The 21680-nt window shown below is 36.6% G+C and overlaps 1 protein-coding gene across 2 annotated transcripts in view; it reads right to left on the minus strand.

Annotated features, from left to right (window-relative positions):
- Positions 1-21680, minus strand: part of oca2 (oculocutaneous albinism II) — a 313977-nt gene that overhangs the window by 241348 nt on the left and 50949 nt on the right. The window contains exon 3 of one of the 2 annotated variants that reach the window (XM_039744702.1): positions 1715-1810. In XM_039744702.1, the coding sequence (XP_039600636.1) occupies positions 1715-1810 (96 nt within the window). Of the gene's footprint in view, positions 1-1714; positions 1814-21680 lie in introns of both variants that reach the window. The other variant, XM_039744701.1, reaches the window with a different exon arrangement.

The raw sequence follows: 21680 nt of genomic DNA on the forward strand, positions 1-21680 counted from the left end.
CAATACTTTAGTGAAGTGTTTATAGACTATTGAAAAATTTTTTGTGACAATATCTTCATTTCGCGGAATTCTAGGTAAGTTCTTAACATATGTTTTAATTTGTATATTTAAAAATGTATATTACGTGCTTTATTTTATAATTTCACGGTTATATTGACATATTGATATTTATCACAGTAATGATGTATTTTATTATCTCTCATGTAATTTACAAACTTAAAAATGGGAGGTGAAAGGGCCTCATAAGTGGAATAGCCTAGGGCCTCTTTTCATCTAAATCCGGCCCTGACTGTACCTGAATTTATATGCACTTTGCTCATTTATATTTCCCAGTATACAATATATTTATTGAATGCAATAGCCTTCCGGTTTGTCCACGTGATCTTTAGCAAACTGCAGACAAGCAGCAATTTTTTTTTGTGCAAGTGTTTTAAATAATGAAAGAAAAAAAAAAGTGCTTTGAAATCGAGGACCCCCAACAAAGACGGCGTATGAAACAATAAGTGGCAGACAGGCATATGCTACTTGTATAAAATACATACAATAATAACAATATTGAAGCAATGATGAAGCGAAGGAGAGATGCTAAAAACTTAGGTGGCCACACTGTGCCTACCTGTAAATTCCAACCAATCTATCTCAACCAATGTATACATCTGAACTGATGTATATATCTAAACCAATCTATCTATATCTATATCTATATATATCTATATATATATCTATATATATCTAAAGTCAAAAGCAGCATTAAAATATATGTCAAAAGCAGCATTACAAAGTCAGGCCAAGCTTAAGTGCATTTCTCCCTAGGGAAAGACATGTAGGTTGGGTGCTTTGGCAATCCTAAATTGTCCCTAGTGTGTGCGTGTGCCCTGCGGTGGGCTGGCGCCCTGCCCGGGATTCGTTGCTGCCTTGCACCCTGTGTTGGCTGGGATTGGATCGAGCAGACCCCCCCACCCGTGACCCTGTGTTAGGATATAGTGGATTGGATAATGACTGACTGACATTGCCTTGATTACAATTGTTTAATTTATTTATCAAGCAGCCAAACAATAATGCAAAGTGAGGCAATAGACAACCAGGAGAATTTAAATCCCAGGTGTACCTGTGTCTTTCATACAATATCTTTCTCAATATCTGAAAAGGAAAAAATGAAGGTCTGAGAAATACTGACCAAAAAAACATGTGGATTGTGATCTCAGAAAAATGAAAATCAGTTTTGGAAATGACGGATTTGGCAAAATAAGACCACCAAAAAGCCATACAACTCAAACCCTGGTTTCAATAACTAAATAAGAAATTGGGGGCCATGTTTTTCATTCCAATCAAGGACTGTTTCAGACCATTAAGTTGGTCGGTCATCTGCCAGCTTGCTTTGTATCTCTTTACTATTTGGACACCTGTTAAGGGTAAAAAAAATTAAGCAAATGAATTATAATAAAGGCAAAAGCAGTATTTTAAATTAGCAGCAGTATATGGTTGCTAATGAAGGAAGGGGCTGAAATGAAAACCTGCAGCTCTCCAGTATCTCAGTTTGAGACCCATGGCCTAGAGTTTATGAAAATGTAATATTTGGGGAGGGTTTTGTAAATTGATGCCTTTAATTCCTATTAGAATTCCACAAGTATTTGGATAAATCTATAAATAAGTCCCGCATCCCACCCCCACCCCATTGAAAAAGCGCATACATGAATAACAAAAGTCAACTTGCCCATCATTCTCAGTAGAAAGCTTTAGTAGCGGAGATTTCTCTGTGAAGGAATTTCCTTTTGATTTCCCTTTTAGAAATCGAAGCACGTTGAATCGGCTGCTAATAAGAAAAAGAAAAAAGTTAAATTACTTAACAGTCAAAGAAAACGCTTTTCAAAAAATACAACTGACTAGAATTTTTTTTTTGAAAACATGTATAATCAATTTAATAAAACTGTGTCTCTCTCTCTCTAAATATATCATCCTTACCATATTTCTCCCACTTATCCTCATAAAAGTAATGATACCATCAGGCTGAGCTGGGCTAACTCACCCAGCCAATTCTCAGCAACTTCAAACATCCTTTGGAATTCCTGGAGATAATCCTACAAATATGCCTTGGGCCTTTTGTTGGAAGCACCAAGGATGGCCTTATAACTTTGTGCCCAAACTACCTGAAATGATTTCTCTTGCTATGGAGGCCCTGTGTAGGGTTGCTGGGCTCACTTGCTATAATAGAGGGAGAAGCCAAGTAGCCTCACAGAACTTCAGCCACTTGTGTTCAAAATCCCATTCTTTTAGTCACTTATTACAGCTCATGATCATAGGTGAGCATAAGAATGTAAACTGAATATTCAAGTAAAAGCTTTAGCAAAATGACTCACTGCTGCAACTGATCCCATCTTTATTAATCGATCACATAGTCACCTCTTCCCTCCCTCAGGACCACGACCCTGAGGTAATGAACAGTTGCTCAACCATTAACTGCTGAAAACAAGACACTTTTCCCCTCACCCATTAACCCCAAAACACCATGAACTCAGATTTTGGAGGTGTAGATTCTCACCCCAAACACATTTCATTTACAAACAAAAATAAAATTAAATGCTGTCAAAACTTTCATTCAACTTTTTAAATTACATTTTTAGAACAAACAAAAGTTAGTTATAGCTAAAAAAATATCCTCTTGAATGTGCTGCAGAGGTTTCAAGCCAAACACATGTAGCATCATTAGCGTGTGCACACAAAAAAATGAATAGTGGGATCCAGTAATTTAAATGATTCTACTCAATTGGCAGTGGAAATTGGGGTGTAATAATAGTGTTCACTAAAAGTTACATTTCTTTCCACAATTTGAGTATCTATACCCCAATACACCATTTGCCCATCAATCCACCTCCTTTCAGCTTTGTCCTTTTCTGATCAAAGTGGTGTTGAATTGCCAAGTGTCACTACCTTTCCAGACAGATCACAAATAAACACCCCACCTCAATGCTCAAGGGCCAGGTAGTTTGACCAATAAATTCCCCATTTCATGGACTGGCATCTTCTGGTCTGCATGGCAGAGATCTAACAACATGTGGCCAATTTCAAATTGAGGACATTAATAGTTTTAGTCAGTTACTAATAGATACACAACACAGATTCATGAAAAGCCTGAAAAATACTCTTTTATGGAGACTTTTCTGGGGAATGTTGTATCAGAGAATTACAGTTCCTGTTAAATATAATTCAGGCATGATATCTATAAATTTAAAAATAGACAGATTCACATCAAGAAAATGTCTTTACAACCTAGATTGTTAGTTTAACAATTCTAAAGTTTTTTAATAAGCCGTTAATATCTGAAGCAAATTTCGATTAAACATGCGGAATGGTAGCAGTGTATTATAGTGAAGAACGTGTCTTACAGTTACATTGGGGTGTTATAGAGAGCAAGTGGGAACTTATGTTTACTTGTATCAATGGTACACAACATGTTGTCACAAAATATGTAAAACAATAAGGAGCAGCAGATTATTAGTTAACTAATTTTACAGGAAAAACCAAGTCCCTACCATACCCTCCCATGGCAAAGCGAAGGCCTGCTTCAATGTAAAATACAGTGGAACCTTGGTATACGTCCTTAATCCGTTCCAGACCCTTTGACTTATATCAAACAGGACGTACACCAAACAAATTTTTCCCATAAGAAATGGGAAAATGATTAATCTGTTCCCATGAAAAAAAAAAAAATCCTATTGGCATATTATACATTGATGGGGTTGTATAAAATAATTTAAACACTGCTTAATACGAAAATACATAAATACAAAAGCAATTAGATGAAATAAATGAAAATTTTACCTCACTTTACTTTTTAATAACATCTTTGTTTTTCACAATCGTAGATACCGTCGTTCTCGGCAAATGGTATGCAACAGCCATGTCCCGGATACGCATGCCACCTTCATACTTTTCAACAATCAATTCAAATTTACATGAAAAAAAAACACAAAATCACGTTGTGACGATGCAGGTTTGCCTCTCGTCCGTTCTTTCTTTTTACTGCCCTTCTAGCTGACTCGCGCTTCTGTTTATCAAGATAAGCAGCCTCAGGAACAATCATGAATGCGGACAGTCCCTCACAAGTGCACTTTGGTGAGAAACGCCCACATTGCGAATCGCCCTGACAACCTTCAGCCACATAACCACCACGCCCCCTCACCAAGCTGCGAGCGCGTTGATTATTTATTTTAAAGCTGGACTTTGACAGGAGCTGTGGACCCGCTATATCACACATGTGAAAGTTCAAAGAGAGTTATAGAGCGGGTTATTCACTGAATGCTAGCAACTGCCGCACTAACGCTTTGTCTCGAGAGAGGTAAACAAGGTTAGCACGCGAGTCGTATTCCAAACAAAGGTCGTATACCAAGCAAAATTTTTCGTGTCCAAACAGGATGTATACCAAGTTGGACTTATTCCAAAGCAGACGTATACCAAGGTACCACTGTATTTTACTTTAAGGGTCTGAAAACAGACGTAAAAGGGCTACTTCAAAATTTCAAAAATAATTCTAATTAGTAAGAATCAAAAGGTTTCATATTCATTTTTTTTCCTATAATTAGAAATTAATATTAAAGACAAAATTGATTTTACTCTGTATTACAAGGGGTGTGCAGACATTGTCAGAAAATTACCTTGAATAACAGAGACAGACAGTATAAGTGTTTTGGCTTCTTCTCAAAAGTCATTAGTAAAGATGTTTTATAATAAACTCCTACCCTCCAGACAGATGCCCACAAATTTGTTCACCAAACCAGAACACAAGGATCACTAATTCTTTAAATCTGCCTGCCACAGGATGTCCTCTGCTCTATTTCAGCAAGCTTTAGTTGAACATTTTCAAAATATAAATGTTCAACCTTGTATATTTTTATTAAAAAAAAAAAAAAAATTTATCCTGTAGCTACCAGTTCCCAGCTCATTGTGCTTAGGCAGTTCTCTAAAATTGTAGAAATCATTGGTGCCTTTCATGGACAAATTCTTAAAAAGAAAAAGCATATTTTACCCAGCGAATAAAAATGTCTGCTATGATGTATCCTTTAGCACAGCACATGTTGAACTCTTCTGCTTCTGAGAAAGCAAGCAGATGCCAAGATCAGTATTAATTCTAAAAGGTGGTGTGTCATTCTGATGGGTCTGCTTATACTGCAAATTCATGGAGCACAAGTCATTAACTAGCTTACATTCATACATTAATTTTATACGATATATGTACTGTAGTATACTATTTACTTTAAAACATTCACACGACAACTAGATAAAGAACTGCCATGGAGTTAGCTGTAGTCCATTATTTAATGGCTAATGTTTTTATTGTGAAATATATTCTGTATTATCCAATTATACTATAAATGAGAACTTTATTTCTCCTTTCCCCTTATCTTTCTCTCTATATACAGAGCTCAGAGAGAAAAGAAATAGATATTTTAATCTGATTCCTTCTCTTTATAAACCCATACAGTGATTGGTAAAGTGTCCATCCCTTCAGTTCCTTTGCTACTGGAACTTTGACAATAAAACCTTCAAGTTCTGCAGTGGGCTGGTGCCCTGCTCGGGGTTTGTTTCCTGCCTTGCACCCTGTGTTGGCTGGGATTAGCTCCAGCAGACCCCCACTGTGACCCTGTAGTTAGGATATAGCGGGTTGGATAATGGATGGATGGATGGACTTTCAAGTTTAATATTTGATCAACAGCAACTGAGCAAATGCATTTATTTTACTTATGTCAGTTATTGAATGAACAAAAGTTAACACACACCAGCTGCCACTATGTAAAAATAAATAAATAAATGGATCCATTACATTTAACTGGATAAGTCTACTGTGATGACCTGGTTAACTATGAGGGCCTCAACAAAAACCCTAATATAGTACAAGATCAATCTTTCACATCACCATAGAGTTCTTTTACCTCACGCTTCATTGCAGAACAGTTTTAATTCAAAAAACATTGGTTTTGTCCACCCCATATGAACGGTTCATTTCAGTTCCTGCCACAACAATTCTATTGAGTTTAGTTGTGGACTTTGACCAGGTCACTCCAAAAGTTTAAATTTTGCTTCTTCTCAGCTATTCTGATGTTAATTTTCTTGTGTGTTTTGTACCACCATCTTGCTGCCTGAGCAGACTACAGAGTTCATGGTTCCTTTGGTAGCAGTAAGTTATTCAGATCCAGAAGAAGCAAAGCATTGTCACACTACCACTACCTTTGACTGTTGGTATGATGTTCTTACTTTGGAATGCTATATTTGATAACGCTGGACATAATGAGGTTGAATATTGTCCAAAACATTCTACTTTAGTGTCATCTTTCCATAGAAAAAAGATTGACAATCTCAGTGATTCCTGACAAATGAGAATTTATGCTCTTGGTTAGCAGAGTTTTTTTTTTTGCTACTCCACAATGAAGTCTTTTTCCCCCCACAGGTGTCATTTTGGCTGTGGAATCAAACAGTCATATTTCATAAAGAGAAACAGAGGACATCAGCCATATTACCTGTCAGACAGGTAACCGAATAAATTTTAAAATATTTCATATAATCTTCCCTACATGTACCTTTAGCACCTTTCCTCAGTAGCCTCGTGTCTGAATCTTTGTTGACGAGTGCTCCGCCTCTCTAACATGTTCCAGTAAAGCCTACTGCTCAGATTCTAACATATCAAATCACCTTGCTCACTTCCTAACTGCTTTTATTCTTCCCATCTTTGAAGACAACACTCTTTCGGGGCTCCTACACGTCTTTCTTTTCCTTGTGTCTCACAGTCAAACTTCCTTTGATAGAGTTATCAAAGCCAAACTGACCAAGCAGACTGCTCAGAGGAACCAGACACACACACACACACACACACGTGTGTTTATTATATAGTTGATTGGCTGTTTCCCACAGTTTTGCCCGTGTAATAGTGAAACAAGACAAAAAAAAAAAAAACACCACAAACAAAAATTGGTATTGCTAGCTAAGCGGAGGCAAGGTACACTCCAAAACATAGAGGTAGACCGAGTCCCCACTCCTCACATCACGCTTCACCCTCCCCTCGGCCCGCAGCTTCTTTCTCGGATTATCGTGAATATATCGCTCCTGCAAGTGAACTATGATTCTTAGTTCGATGTCAGAAGTCGTAAAATCAACCGGAATGGTTCAAACAAAGTCTAGAAAAATACCCGATCTAAACCCATTAAGTAGTTCTCTTGTTCACTAGCTAAGTGAATGCAAGATACGCCCTGAGGCTGGTGCATGAGTGAGTTGGGCCCTGCAACCCTCCCCTCGGCCCACAGCATCTTTCTCAGACAAATTCACACAAATAAAATCATTACCACAAGTGAACTATGACACTTTGTGTGATAATCAACTGGAATGTTCAAGCAGATTATAGAAAAAAAAAACTCGATCTAAATCCGTTAAGTAGTTCTCTCGTGAAACACGGACAGACATAGAAGTTGGATTTTATATATAGTGATATACTGTATTTTTTTAATAAAAGATCTTTAGACACTTTCTGAATGATTGTATGCTGCTCTTGGAGTATTTTTTACAAGCCAGCCACTCCTGGAATATTCAATACTTAGTGTTTCATTTATAAAGATTATTCTCATCGGTGGAGTCCCAAAGCCACTTTGTAGGTGTTTCCTTCAGGAATTTTCTTTTTATTGTGGCATTATGTGCTTGTTGATTGTTTACTTTAGCAACTTGTCTCTGACAAAGGTCACAGTAGATGAGGTTTATACTTTTACTTGGCATCTGATTTAACATTAAGAAATTTAGAATGCCCTGAAAACATTCAGCATAAAAAAAAAACACCACACACACAGCCAAGAGATGAAGATGGGGCAAAATATATCACATCATTGTATCTATACCTTTCTCTCTAAATATTTTGTACATACATATACAGTATAAACATACTCTATATCAGGTGGAAAAAGTACAAAATGTTTTTACTCAAACAAGTGTTAAAAAAACTCAAATGTAATTGCTTTAGAAGCAAATTAACTTAAATTAGTAAAAATCCTCCTATATTTCATGCACTAGAAAGCATAAACAAAAAACATACCCAGAAATACAACAAATTTTATCATCAAAAGGCATATTACCATACACATATTGTAAACATACTAAAAAGCTACAGTAAAATTGTTGTGGTACACTTGCACAAATAAATGAAAATGTTGAAAAAATACAGCATATACAGTATGTAGGTAGTACAGGAGTTCTGAAGCAAAACAGATCAGTTAATCATTTACTGGAATTACGGTGTAATTTGTCACTTATTTCTCAGTTAAAAACAACGCAGCACTATGTTCGCTGCTAGTTATGCAGTTTGTATAGTTTGGTCAGAGAGGATTGTGCTTTTGCTAAGAGGCCACAGCTGGTGCAGCAGCCCTATTTGTTACAAGTTCTTATGAGCCACATTAACATGACAGGCAAGCGGTGTGCACTGACCATCACATTTCTCAGCAGGATTCTTGTTGCTTTAGCCAGGGTAAACAAATGCATTCCTCAAAAGGAGAGGCCAATCATTTTCCAAGCACCAATGTTCCTCTACATAGTATCACTGTTAATTACTCCAAACTTCCTAATGTACATTAGTAAAATGTATACACATTTAGGAAACAACATATGTGCTAAATGTATAACATAAGGAAACTTCTTTTTAAAGAAACAATGCCACCAGTTATTGTAGTCTCTCTTTGATATATGGCTATAAGAATGTTTCTACAGTAAACACTCCACTCAAAAAAAACAAACAAACAAAAAAAAAAACCTGCATGACATCTTTGGACTGTGTGAGGAAACACAACACTGCTCTGTATACATTTCACATATAAAATCAGAGGTTAAAATTTTGAAGCAGACTGTGGGCTGTTCTGGACTGGCAACTCTAAAGTAGTTCCAGAAACAGAAGGACCAAGTTTCACATCTGGCTACATATCTTGACTGTCTGCAGATTTTTCATTGGTCTCATTATACTGATCTTTTGCACACTGGAACATTTTTTGGCTCAGATGCAACACTCTGAACTTCACCCAAACAGAATTTAGAAGTGCTACAAGTTCCTCTCCCCACTAAATATTTTTGGTTAATGGTCCTAAGGTCCATTTTGACATCTACATCAACAGAAACAGAGAAGTTTACTCCAGACAAGGACAATGTGACTTCAGTTCTGGAGCTGGGGCGGGTAAGAATATTCAGGAATCAGTTCCTTCAAATCAAATAATCCATTTAGGCTAGCAGTGTCCAACTCCAGTCCTGGTGGGCCACAGTGGCTGCAGGTTTTTATTCTAACCCTTTTCCTAATCAGCAAGCAGTTTTCACTTCTAATGAATTCCTTTTCCCTTCATTTTAATAGCCATGTTTTTATGTTCAATCTCCAAATTGATTTGTTTCTTCATTAAATGGCTCGCTTCACATCTCATTTCTGTTAGGCCACCAACAGATGACCAGCTAAATTGGAACTCAAACTCCAACCAATTTCACTCCATCCAGTCTTTTTTGTTGTTGTTTATTTCACCTTATACAAATTCTTGTATTAGAAATTTGTTCCTTTTCGCATACCCCTTGGGGTCAGAGAGCTGGGTTAGCCATTGTAGGTTAAGGGCCTTTCTCAAGAGTCCAGCAGAGTAGAATCTCTTTTGGCAATGAAAACCAGCAACCTTCTGGATACCAGCTCAGATCCTTAGCCTCAGAACCACCACTCTGCCTCTTAAGAAGCCAATTCTTGCTGTCAATTAAAGCCATTATTGAATATAATGACTTGTTGCTGCTCTCACTGTGCCTCAGCAGACTGCCGATTTTCTATTTTTTCTACCACCACTGTCAAAATGTTTTGATGTCCTGAGCAGACCAACATGGCCCGAGACCTTCACCTTTCTTTATTTTCAGGTTATCTGGCCATGTGGCGGCTTGTTTTGTGTCTCACTGTTTTTCCTTAATGAGCAGCCAAACAACAACCACCAACTACAACTCCTCCTCAATTAAAACTAAGGCAAAACAAGTTAATCAGCAGCAAAAATGGCCTACTAAATTAAGATGGTTAGAATGAAAGCCTGCACCCACTGTGGCCCACCAGGACCGGAGTTGGACACCCCCGATTTAGGCCAAATGATGTTGCATAGCCCGACTAGGATCATTACTAGTGAGGCAAAGTGTGTCAAGTGCAATGCCAGAAGGATGGTAGACATTTACAACACCATATTTATTAGTAATACAGAACAATACCTAACTTTAGCTGTGATATTGTCAGACTTTCTAAATTTGCTTTAACCATATTAGAAACTGAAATATATACTTTATATATTTGCATCAGGTTTTTTCCCCCCATTCATTCAAAGCAAAATTAACCATTATAAGCTGTTTAAATCATTTACTTACTACTCTGTGTCTAATTAATAACACACCAGTAAGTACCATAAGCAGAAGCGTGAGCATACAACTGCAGTCCTTAAATCACTACAATGGATTGCAGTTGGGTTTAGAGCCAGGTTTATTATCCTTCTTTGGACAAGTAATAAATGGCTTAGTATCCACTTACAGATTGTAATGCCGCCTCTGCTCCAGGACAAATGTTGCAGTCTCAAATTGCAGGTGTTCTAAATTTCAAGGATAAATCAAAGTGCTGCTGGAGGAACAGCTATTAGCTACAGAGCGGCCAGAAATGCCCACCAATATTAGAGATGTCCCAATGCCGTCAGCATGTACATCAAAGCTAAGAACCCTTTATCTCAGTATAGTATATTCCTGTAACAAATGTTACTGGTGAGGCTACTCATATTGCTTTATATTAATTGTAGCAATCACTGAAATTCATTATTTCAGAGTCTTCAAGTTCTCTCTCTTCTAATTTCTCTGCAGTGGTGGAACACACTCTTCCTATTTTAATCTGGTTATGCTTCTTCAGATTCGAAATGGGGCTCAGGATTGATTTATGACCAAAGACAACACCAATGTCACTCCCATGTTGTAATCTTCCAAAAAGAATTCTAGTCCTCACTGGAATATGACAGAGAGAGAAAGAGAGAGACTAGAGAAAGACTGAGTGGTCAGTGTGTTAGGGCAATTTACCTAATCATCAGGGGCCCCCACAGATATTTTTGTACACTAGTTTTGTTTTTCTTTTCCTTCATGGATAGCTGGCCTTAGCTTGTTACATTAATATTTTTACCATTTACACAGAATGTCTTCAAGCTTTCAGATATTAGTATATATACAGTATCAATTGATGTTGTTGCATTTTATTAGCAGCTATCTTTGGCTTTACTGTATTTTAAACCAACAGTCGTACATAAAGTATGTAAAACATTCTGAACTTATAAACATAAGTCTTTTCTATTAAACTTATTTGGTTTAAAATAATTAAAGATAAATCAAGTTGAATTTGCACCCCAATTAACTGTATTGGATCAATTTGGCTGCAACCACAAAAATAACCTCTAAGGTGATTTGTCCTGCTATTCAGGCTCCCCTACCAAAATTTAAAGTTACATTTCATTGTTGCTTTCTGCATTAATAAAGCATTGTGCACTCAACTAGACCCTAACAAAATATTTTGACTTGGTGAGCCATTAGAATTTATAACATTACAGTCTGTATATGCAAGATGCTCTATTATTAACTAACTCTCAGCTTTCTATGTACATTCAACTACAGAAAAAATTCTTCCAAAAAATAAGGTCATTTTAAACATTGACTACACTCAAATCATAAACGTTTAGAGTGGTCTATACAGATGAACATAATCAACATTTATTTCAAGGAAGTGCAACTAGAGGCCATGACAAGCGGATTACAGAAAATGACTTGATGAGATGTGGTCAAGCTAACACAGTAACTTGACCAACAGAGGTGCTTTGACTATCTATAATATATACACATACAAAATATAATATATAATAATATATTATAATATAATATAATATAATATATAACATGTTTGCAACAGTTGCAATGGAAACCTTCCAGCTAAAAGATGGAAGAAAGGATTAGTTTAAGTACACTTCATCAATTATTTATCAGACATGCTGCCTATGCAATTAAAATCTAGTTACTATATGCTTACTTCTTTTAAGTAGTATGAACACACAAGCTAGCAAAATCAAACAATTTGTGTAGTAGATCTGAACGAAGGATGAATCAAGTCCTGAAATAAGAGCTTGAAATTCAAATATACACATTTCGAACAGTTCTCTCACATTTAAAGGGAAATACAACTTACTAGGCCAAATAGCTGGATTTCGTTAAAAACTAAATCTAAAGCCTCATTAGTGTATTTGAACACTTTCAGTCTAGAACTATATAGAGCCACTGTGTAAAAGACATGAATTTCACATTAAAAGACAATTGGTTCACCCTTTCATATAGGTTTTAAAACAAAAACACACCACCTGATAACAAATTGAAATAGAATATTGCAAGGACCTTTAACCAAACACAGTGTAGCATGACAAATCATTGCATTTCTTCTTATAATATAAGATAATATAATGTAATCTGTCCTAATTTGTCCTAATCAGAAACATTGATCCATACTTTAGAAGTTCAAAATGTTTCATTTGGCTAACAAAGTAACTTTTAGTTAAGGTGCTTAGTAAAACCATTTTAAACAAACATAAAAAAAAACCTTTTCATTTATCATAATATTGAATTACTATACACTTGTAAAAATTTCAATTTGTGAACATTTGCACTTGGAATTAATGTTATTCTCCTATTAGGGTTGTATGTATTTATAAAATGAAATTGAAGTTTTACTTGAACTAACTGTATCTGCTCTGCTATGTGGAAAATGCATGGTTATTCTGCATTAACCTGTTTTCACAAGAATGCATGCACTCTTGGTGACCATGTGCATCAAAGTGAATCCAAAGAGACTAAATAAAATGTGCTTTCATACACATAAATACAAGTAAGATAGGGGGGAAAAAATGTTTACTGTGTTCATTGTGACCAAAAGACTATAGATCATATTTTGAGCAACATCTATCAAAAGATTAGTTTTTGGTTGTTGCAGGAACCTAACCCACTATTGCCTACATGTTCAATGTATTAATATTTGCGTCAGTTTTTTGCAGTTTTCTAGCAATGTTATCCCTCAAAAGCTAAAGATTTACTGTATGTACATGGTAATCAACCACAACATTAAAACCACCTGTCTAATATTGTGTAGGCACCCCTCCAAAACAGCTCTGACCCACTGAGGCATGGGCTCCACAAGACCTCTAAAAGGTATCATGTGCAATCTGATACTAAGATGTTAGATGAAGATCCTTTAAGTCCAGTAAGGTGCTAGGTTGTGCCTCCATGTATCAGACTTTGCTTTCCAGCACATTCTACAGCAGCGACATGCGGTGAGGTTCGTGGCTGGTGAGGCACAGACTCCTTCAGAGTCAGATTTACAAATATATGAACCCAAAGGAGTAGCTTATTCACTATTCAATTGGGACATGCCCATTCACTATTGGTTATGTTTCATATCTGATCAGCATTTTTAAAAAAAAAAAAAAACAAACACACACACACACACACACACACATAGGTAAGGTCCATATTTGGTTAAGAAAGAACATTACATTTATAGCAGAAAAAGAGAGCAGAGAGAGCACATTTGCTCTGCGGCCTCCATGTGTTCTAAATTTGCCATTGCAATTCCACAAGCCATACTCTTTCGATACAAATGAAAGTATCGAGGGGTGTACAAAAAAAAAAAAAAAAAATTTCAAATTTTGACCTTAATTGAAAATATTTACTTGTTTTTAAAAGCTTTTAATTCTGATGCTTTAATCAATTTTAATACAAACTGTTCAACAAAAGGATACGAAAAAAACAAAAAATAATTTTAAGTCAAAATTTAATTTTTAAATATTGGATTGTTTATTTTTTAGTCTGACCCCATTTTTTTATAAAATTGAAAACCGTTTATTGTCCATGCTCCTATCCTTCTCCACGAAAATCCCCGTCATTTACTTGTAAAAGTCCTCCTTATTTTTCTTTAGTTTTAAAAGACTTAATCTTCCATTTTGGCAGTCAGTCAGAATAAAAAAAATAAATAAAAGGACCACTGCAGAGCACTTGACTTTGATATCGCTACCTTATTGCCACAGAGAGCCTCTGCATAGAAGAGCAGCAGCAACAAGCACCTGTTGGGCTCACATGTGCCCCCTTTCAGTGCGGCATGTTACACTCTGCTTCACCTTCTGCTTTTTCACTGCAGTTTTATGTCTGATCAGCAAGACTAAAATATGTCACACACATTCATTAAATATATTAGACAGACTGTGGAAAGTCAGGGTGTATAATAAACATGTCTGTAAACATTATAGTGGTGACAGAGACACGGCAACAGGCATGCACCAATTCCACGCATTAACCAAGTGTGTGGGAGACAGTGCAGTCCACTGTGAGGCTTGGCTCATTGCTGCCTCGCCTCACATTTCTCCTGTTTTTTGAACAGGAAATGTGCAAATTCAGGTATTTGGACTATAAAAATTAAATTTTGGAATCGTACTGCAAACAAATTTATAGCACAGACCACTAGAACAATTTACTTTGTTATTTTCTATTTTTCATAATGACTTACCTGCCTCTACGGATGCTCAATCATGTTAAGATTTGGGGAATCTGGAGGCCAAGTCAACACCTTGAATGCTTTCTCATATTCCTCACACATTCCTGAACAAGTTTTGAAGTGTGGCAGGATGCATGATCCTGCTGAAACAGGCCATTGTAATCAGAGGTTCTTTCCCATGAAGGAGTGTACACGGTCTAAAAGAATCTTTAGGTAAGTGGTACACGTCAAAGTAATATCCACATGAATGCCAGGATATGTAAAGTTTCCCAGCAGAACATTGCCTCTGACTGTTTGCTTTCCTCCCATAGCACATCCTGCTGCCATCTTTTCACACGCAAATGTCATACACACACACACAAATGGCTGTCCAAATGATCTAATTTCGGCAGTTATGTCCCCTTTGTAGGCACTTCAGCAGTGGACAGGGTCAGCATGGCACTCCGAGTGGTCTGCAGCTACGCAGCGCCTTAAAAAGCAAGCTGCAATGCTATTTGTGTATTGACACCTTTCTCTTATGGCCAGCATCAAGTTTTTCCGCCATTTGTGCTGCAGCAGATCTTCTGTGGAATTCGCTTCCCACACTATCAATGAGGTTTGGGTGCCCATGACCCTTTCACCAGTTGTCCTTTCTTGGAGCAATTTTATTATTAGGTAGTAACCACTGCATATTGGCATTACCCCAATTTGAAATTTGCTACACATATCCAACTTTATCAGGAAGAAATTAAAGTGCCACATGGTGACTCAGAGCAAGTAAAACAGTAGAACAGACTAAACCCAGACTAAAAGTCAAAAATGACCAGAGCTTACAACTACTTACCAAGGCAACACACAGTGCTGCTGCTCGTAAAAAAAAAAAAATACGTAAATTAGTTTTTTGTAAAAGTGGCTTTAAAAAGAAGCTTATTAGTAGTACTATTAAACCATAGTAGAAAACCACAGTGAGCGAGTGTGCGCATCTATCTTTACTGAATTTGTAAAATGGCAAAATTTCCCCTTGGGGACAAAAGGTTCTATCTAGTTAATCAAACTCCAAAAATTAAGAAGAGAATCATTCATTATTTAAAGAATTTGGGAGGGTTGGATAAATTGAAAGGTTAAAGAAGAAGTTCCAATAAAAAGATCCCACCAGATTGACTTGTATGCTTTCTATTCAGATATTGAAGGAATCTATGAAAAGAGTTAATCTGGTACTTAGCCAAAAGAGGGCACTATTATGATGAAATGAATTGTTCTAAAACCTGAATGTACTCTGTTTTGTATGGTTAGGAGGATATGGGCACAAATAGAAATGTTTGAAATGGCGCAGCTCTGTAACCATAACAAGTCTACATTATTTTTGTAGGAATACTTGATCTTGGTGTTATACAACTGTCTCATTTTGTTGTTTATCCATTTGCTCCCTGCTACACAGGCAACAAAAAGTGGTGTGATCCTATGAGTATTTGGGAATCCACATCAACGACAGATTGGACTGGTCTCATATCACAGAGAAGTTATACAAGGGCAGGCAGAGAAGATCTTTTTAGTTCTGTTAATAGGGGTCGTGACATCCTTCAACTCTGTGATGGCCACTGCGATTTTCTGTGCTTTGGTATTGGGCCAGTGACATCACTTCAAGCAAGGCCAAATGAATCAACAAGATAATTAAAACTTCACCTTCAGTAATGAGATATTCTCTGGACCTCCTGGAGATAGAAGGGGAGGAGAGAAATGAAACAAAAATCGGAGTGTCATTATGAATGACCTCTCTGACACACCGAGTACTTTCAGCCAACAAATTATACAGCAGACGTTTGTCAAGAAACACTACTGGGGCTCCATTATATCAAGAGCAGTACGCCTGCATAATCACTCACTGTGACAGGGATTGCCAAGTTTTTTAATTTTAACATTTCTTTTTTAGTCAATCTATGTGTTCATATATCTTATTTATGCATTTATTTATTTATTTATTTAAAGAGCTTCGGTAAAAAACAGAATTTCCCCCTCAGGACAAATAAAGTTCCATCTATAGTACCATGTGTACCATCATGTTCTCTTTCAGACAGGAGTTAAGCATTGACCAAAATTTCAGAATATCAAAATCACCCATTCAGTGTGTGTGTTTTTTTGCTCAATAAAATTAACAGGAAGGGGAAAAAAATCCCACACGATAGTTTTGGAGATTTTTGTTGTGGCAGAACGAGACTGTTAAGGCATGAAATTAATAAGCATGTTTCATGAATAATAATTGCCATATACAATAGTTAAGAAATTGGTTAGAGAGAATGTCAGATACCTCGATCTACTGTTAGATCTCCTTGCAGCTCATTGTTTGGCTGTTGCTTAATTAAAAAGGAAATTGTTGAGGGTTCAGGACCTTATAGACATGGAGTTAAAGCATTGTAAGATAGCAGCTGAAACAAAACTATGCAACAACTGCAGCACTACAAGATCCAGCTTTGATACCCCTGACAAATAAATTCTTTACAAAATTCAATTAGTATGAAAGTTTATTCATGTGACTAAAGTCTTAAATTGAAAATGAGAGAATTGCAGATTTAAAACCTTAAACTTCCTGGCCTCAAAATAAGTCATTTTTAGCACAATTTCTATTTCTGTTGGAGATCTGAAAACATTTACTCTAAGGGTGCTTATTTTAGTTACAAGGGTAGTAGGCTGAAGGCTATGCCAGCATTATTTGAAGCAAGGCAGGAACCAACTGTGCCAATACAACACAAGACTGTCTCAAATAAAAGATCCCCTCTTTCCAAGTTTGGAACTATGGAGAGGCAAAACCTAAACCAGGGCTCAAATTAGGATCCTTCCCTGGATGGGGCACCTTTTCAAACAAAGTTGGAAAAAGAATAAAAAAACTTGGACAAATTATTACAGATTATTATTATTAAAATTGTCAATTACTGTATGCATGGTCATCAGCTTGAAGCTTATAAAATACATTTCCAAAGAAGTAGGGGAGAAAATCTTAAAATGTTGAAGTTAGACAATGTAACATTGGTTCCAAAGCAACATAAACTGTGTAGTTAACTACTTGACTGAGGAACATTCTTCCCTTAATGAACTTTTGAACAGATACTATAAATGAAAAAACATGATTTTCAATCAAGCTTCAAACCCAATTAAAATGCAGAAATTGGCCTCTGATTAAGATTTTGGTAAGAAGAGAAACCATCAGCCACAGGGGTCCACAGCTGGAATATCACTCTTTGCACTTTTACTGAAGTTGAGCAAAATGCTAATCCAGACGTCTATGGGAGCTGAAGCAGCATTGATTACAAAACTTTGAGATGTACTTCTAAGAATTTCCTTAGAGTGACTGTATAATTTAGTATGAATACTTTTGAGATGCTGGCTCCATTTTTTTGTAGTCGATAGACAAGTGAGCTGATGAAATTACAGTTAATTCTGCATTGATATTTATCAGCAATCTTATGAAATGCATGAGGTTTTTAAATAGTGCAATTTGCAGTCAGAATGTATTAGAGCATCCTGAAATTCCAATGAGCTCCAGTACTAATAAAGATATAACTCCAAGAATTGCTTCTGCGCTGTACTTTAGTCCTTGAGGCATTTCAGAATGCCATTTGTAATCAAATCTATTAGAATATTCTTCTGTTTAGAGAATCCTTGAAGATAGATATAGATTTTGTTATCTATTTTCTCTAATAAAATGTATATCGCCAAATCCTTGATTTATCCAAATGGCTTATAGTTTCATTTGTAAGCAGAAAAAAAAACTTCAAAAAAACACACAAGCCAATAATAATTTTCTTCAAACACAATTGCAAAATGTATTTGCTAACTACTAATCTTTCAATCAGTTTTGAGATATTGGGTGAAGTAGTGGAAATAAAGTGACATTCTCTTGAATAATAAGCAGTGCAAAAGGTTACGGAGCAGATGAAATTTATCATCTGCATTATTTCCAACTGCCAACGCGCTACCAGAGACAGGCACTAGCTATGCCCTGCTGAATTGGTCACCTTACTAACCACTAGTAGGTTTTTACCAAATAATAGCAAGTCCAACCAAGCAGTGTTAGATCACACTAGAGCATTGAATGGGGCCTGGGAACACCGGTGGCCAGAAATTTCAAAAACAAGATTGCTATTTTCTTAAGAAAAAGTAACAAAAATGTCTAAATTGTACTGTAGAAAGCATTTCTCTGTGTTACATGGAGATCAACACTAAATTATCTTGGGGGTTTTTCAGAATTCATATCCTCATCCTGAAATTGTTTGGAGAGAAAAAGATTGCAGCCATAGGAATGCTCCAGGAATACCACTGCAATGTACCTTTGATCGCCTTCATAAGCTGAAAGCCATTCAACCAGTTCTGGTTCATGTCTTTGCATTGGTATTCTAATTAAAAACTCCACAGTTTACCCTTCCAACTATTTTTCAAACAGTGCAAATGTTGTTACAAGGGGAGCTGAAGCCCATCCTGTCAGCACTGGGAATAAAGCAGAAATTTGCCCTCTATGACAGAGCATATTCCAACTTCTTCTTTCAGCTGTTCCCGTTCCAAATAAACGGCAATAATCACTCACACGGGCCAGTTGAGAGGCACCAATTTGAATTCTATGCGTGCCTTTGGGGTGTGAGAAGTAACTTGGATGCTGTTTGAGGTTAACACAGATGTATACAAGAGACTATACAAACTCTAGTTGGGAAGTGACCTATGGAGAAATGAACCCAGGTGCATGGAGTTGTGAAGTAGAGGCACTGTGCTTCCGATGTATCTTATTAGCTAAATTTACATTGGTTGATTTCTACCCCTTGTAAATTTGTATTTGATACAGAATATGGGCATGTGCATACCCCCATTTCCCATCCCCACCACCATACAAAACCAAGTAACTATGCTTTCTTGGGAGTTAGTAGAGAACTGGAATACCAACCAAAAAACCCATGGCAAAGATGGACATGGAAAAGATACAAAACCAACACTGACATTTAGCACGATTCGATTTGAATCTAGTCTTCTACTGCTGAACACACGGCCATCCCAGCTCTGTACACGTATGGCTTATATACAGTATATACAAAACATACTACTGTAGTGAGTAGTCAAGCAAAATGACACCTTTTATTGGCTAACTAAAAAGATTACAATATGCAAGTTTGAGGCAACTTGGGCAAGATGTAATACAGAAACTGGAGTTTCCTGTATTTATGTATGTTATGGTGAAAGTGGGAATTGTCTGGCCAAATTGGAAAATGGCCAATGTTGCTGTGGTTCAGAAACTTGGTTGTTCCACAATAATTAAGATTAGGTATATAAAGTAGGTTTCACGTTTCTGTTATCATTTTAGCCCTAAAATAGTGACTTAACATCACAGACCTATATTATTGACCTTAAGGTTAGTGTTTGGGCAAGGAGAAGGCCGTCTCAAGTGGCGTCCACTTCCTGGACAAGACCCGCCTTGAGCAGTTTCTCGTGCAGAATGGAAAAAACTCGCTTCTGAATCTGCATCTGAAATTTTTAAAGCATCTCACGTCAGCGCGTCAAATTTTGGCCAGAGAATTCTCGCCACTTCGCAAAATGGCCGGCCAAAGTAGTATACACACTGGTCATTTCTAGTAATTCGCACTTTGGCCACACCTCTCGGCCAAAATGCGAAATGGCTGGCCAATTCGGGAACTGGCTGAACTTTGGGTTTTGGCCATAACATACACACACACGGACAAATAACATTGGAAAAATCTTTAATGAGACATCTTAGAATGAAGAGGTCCATTCATTTTTTACATTTAAGATTCATTTAGCAAGAAAGGAGAGAAATATATAGTCAGGATTGTTGGATAACTGTCCAAAAAAAGTTTTTCCAATATAATGTGGGTCTGTAGACAGGTTGTCTGTGTCAGCCCGAGAGATGCAAACAATCCTCATATCTAGCCATAAAACTCTTGTCTCTAATCAAACCATATTGTAATGTGTTGAATTTTAGCATGAGTTTGACTTCCAATTCTTTTCTCTCTTGCTGTGTTCTGAAGTTGCCCATAAGCACTGTGACTTTAAAGTCCCTCTCACAGTGTCTATGGCTGTTAGTGGACTGCTACATTTACATTTATGATAAACACAGGGAACCCCAGTTTCTGTATTACATCTTGCCTGAAGAAGGGGCCCGAGTTGCCTCAAAAGCTTGCATATTGTAGACTTTTTAGTTAATTAATAAAATGTGTCATTTTGTTTAACTTCTCACTACTTTCATAAGGGCTAACACAGTACAAACACCCTAGTACTACTGTATAAAAATACTTAAATGTGTGTGTATATATTCACAAATAAGTAGGATTAGGCAATATTTAAAATTCTCTGGTTGATCAAGCTCCCCTTAAGTATCATAAGTTGACAGGGGATGGGCATTACCACTTTGGAGTAAGCCAGTTCTGCAGTTCCTGCAATTTTCGATTTGACCGTAGGGTATCCTCATCGTTAATAGCCACATACTGTAACAAAGCACCTCATTTTATTAGGGATGGGGTCTTTCATTTATTTACTGAATCAATATCTTTCAAACCAAGCAGCCAAGTGAATCCAACATGAATGACTCAAATTTATTTATAATAAAAACTTTTGTGTGACTAATTTGTTGAATGTAGAAAGGGATATAAATGTGCAAGTTTAATATATATGTGCTTTTTAAAAGAATTCCAATAAACTTTTAGAAAAAAAAAAATACATACAAACATAAATGTTACTGTTTTGTGTTTGGATGATTAATGATACAGTTCTCGTTTGCAAGAAGTGAACAAGAATTATGTATCAGACAAGCAGTAATTTACACATGCATTTCAAACATTTAAATGAAAAAAAAGGGTTAAAAGGCATCACGCACATGGTTTTGTACTCACATGATATTCTACTGAATCGATTTATTCATTCTTGGAAATTGATTCCCATGATTCATTGAAAACAGTCATTCAAAAAAGAAAAAATTGTTTACTAATCACCCATTACTACATTTAATTTAGAAAGGCACTAATGTACGAGTTGGTGGCTAAGAAGAAATCAGCCTTTCAAATTTGGCAATAGCACAAATGACTGAACAAACTTATCAGGAATCCTGCTCCATCACAGGACAAACCCTGGACAC

This window comes from Polypterus senegalus, chromosome 2 (assembly GCF_016835505.1).
Source record: "Polypterus senegalus isolate Bchr_013 chromosome 2, ASM1683550v1, whole genome shotgun sequence".
NCBI classification, from domain to species: domain Eukaryota; kingdom Metazoa; phylum Chordata; class Cladistia; order Polypteriformes; family Polypteridae; genus Polypterus; species Polypterus senegalus.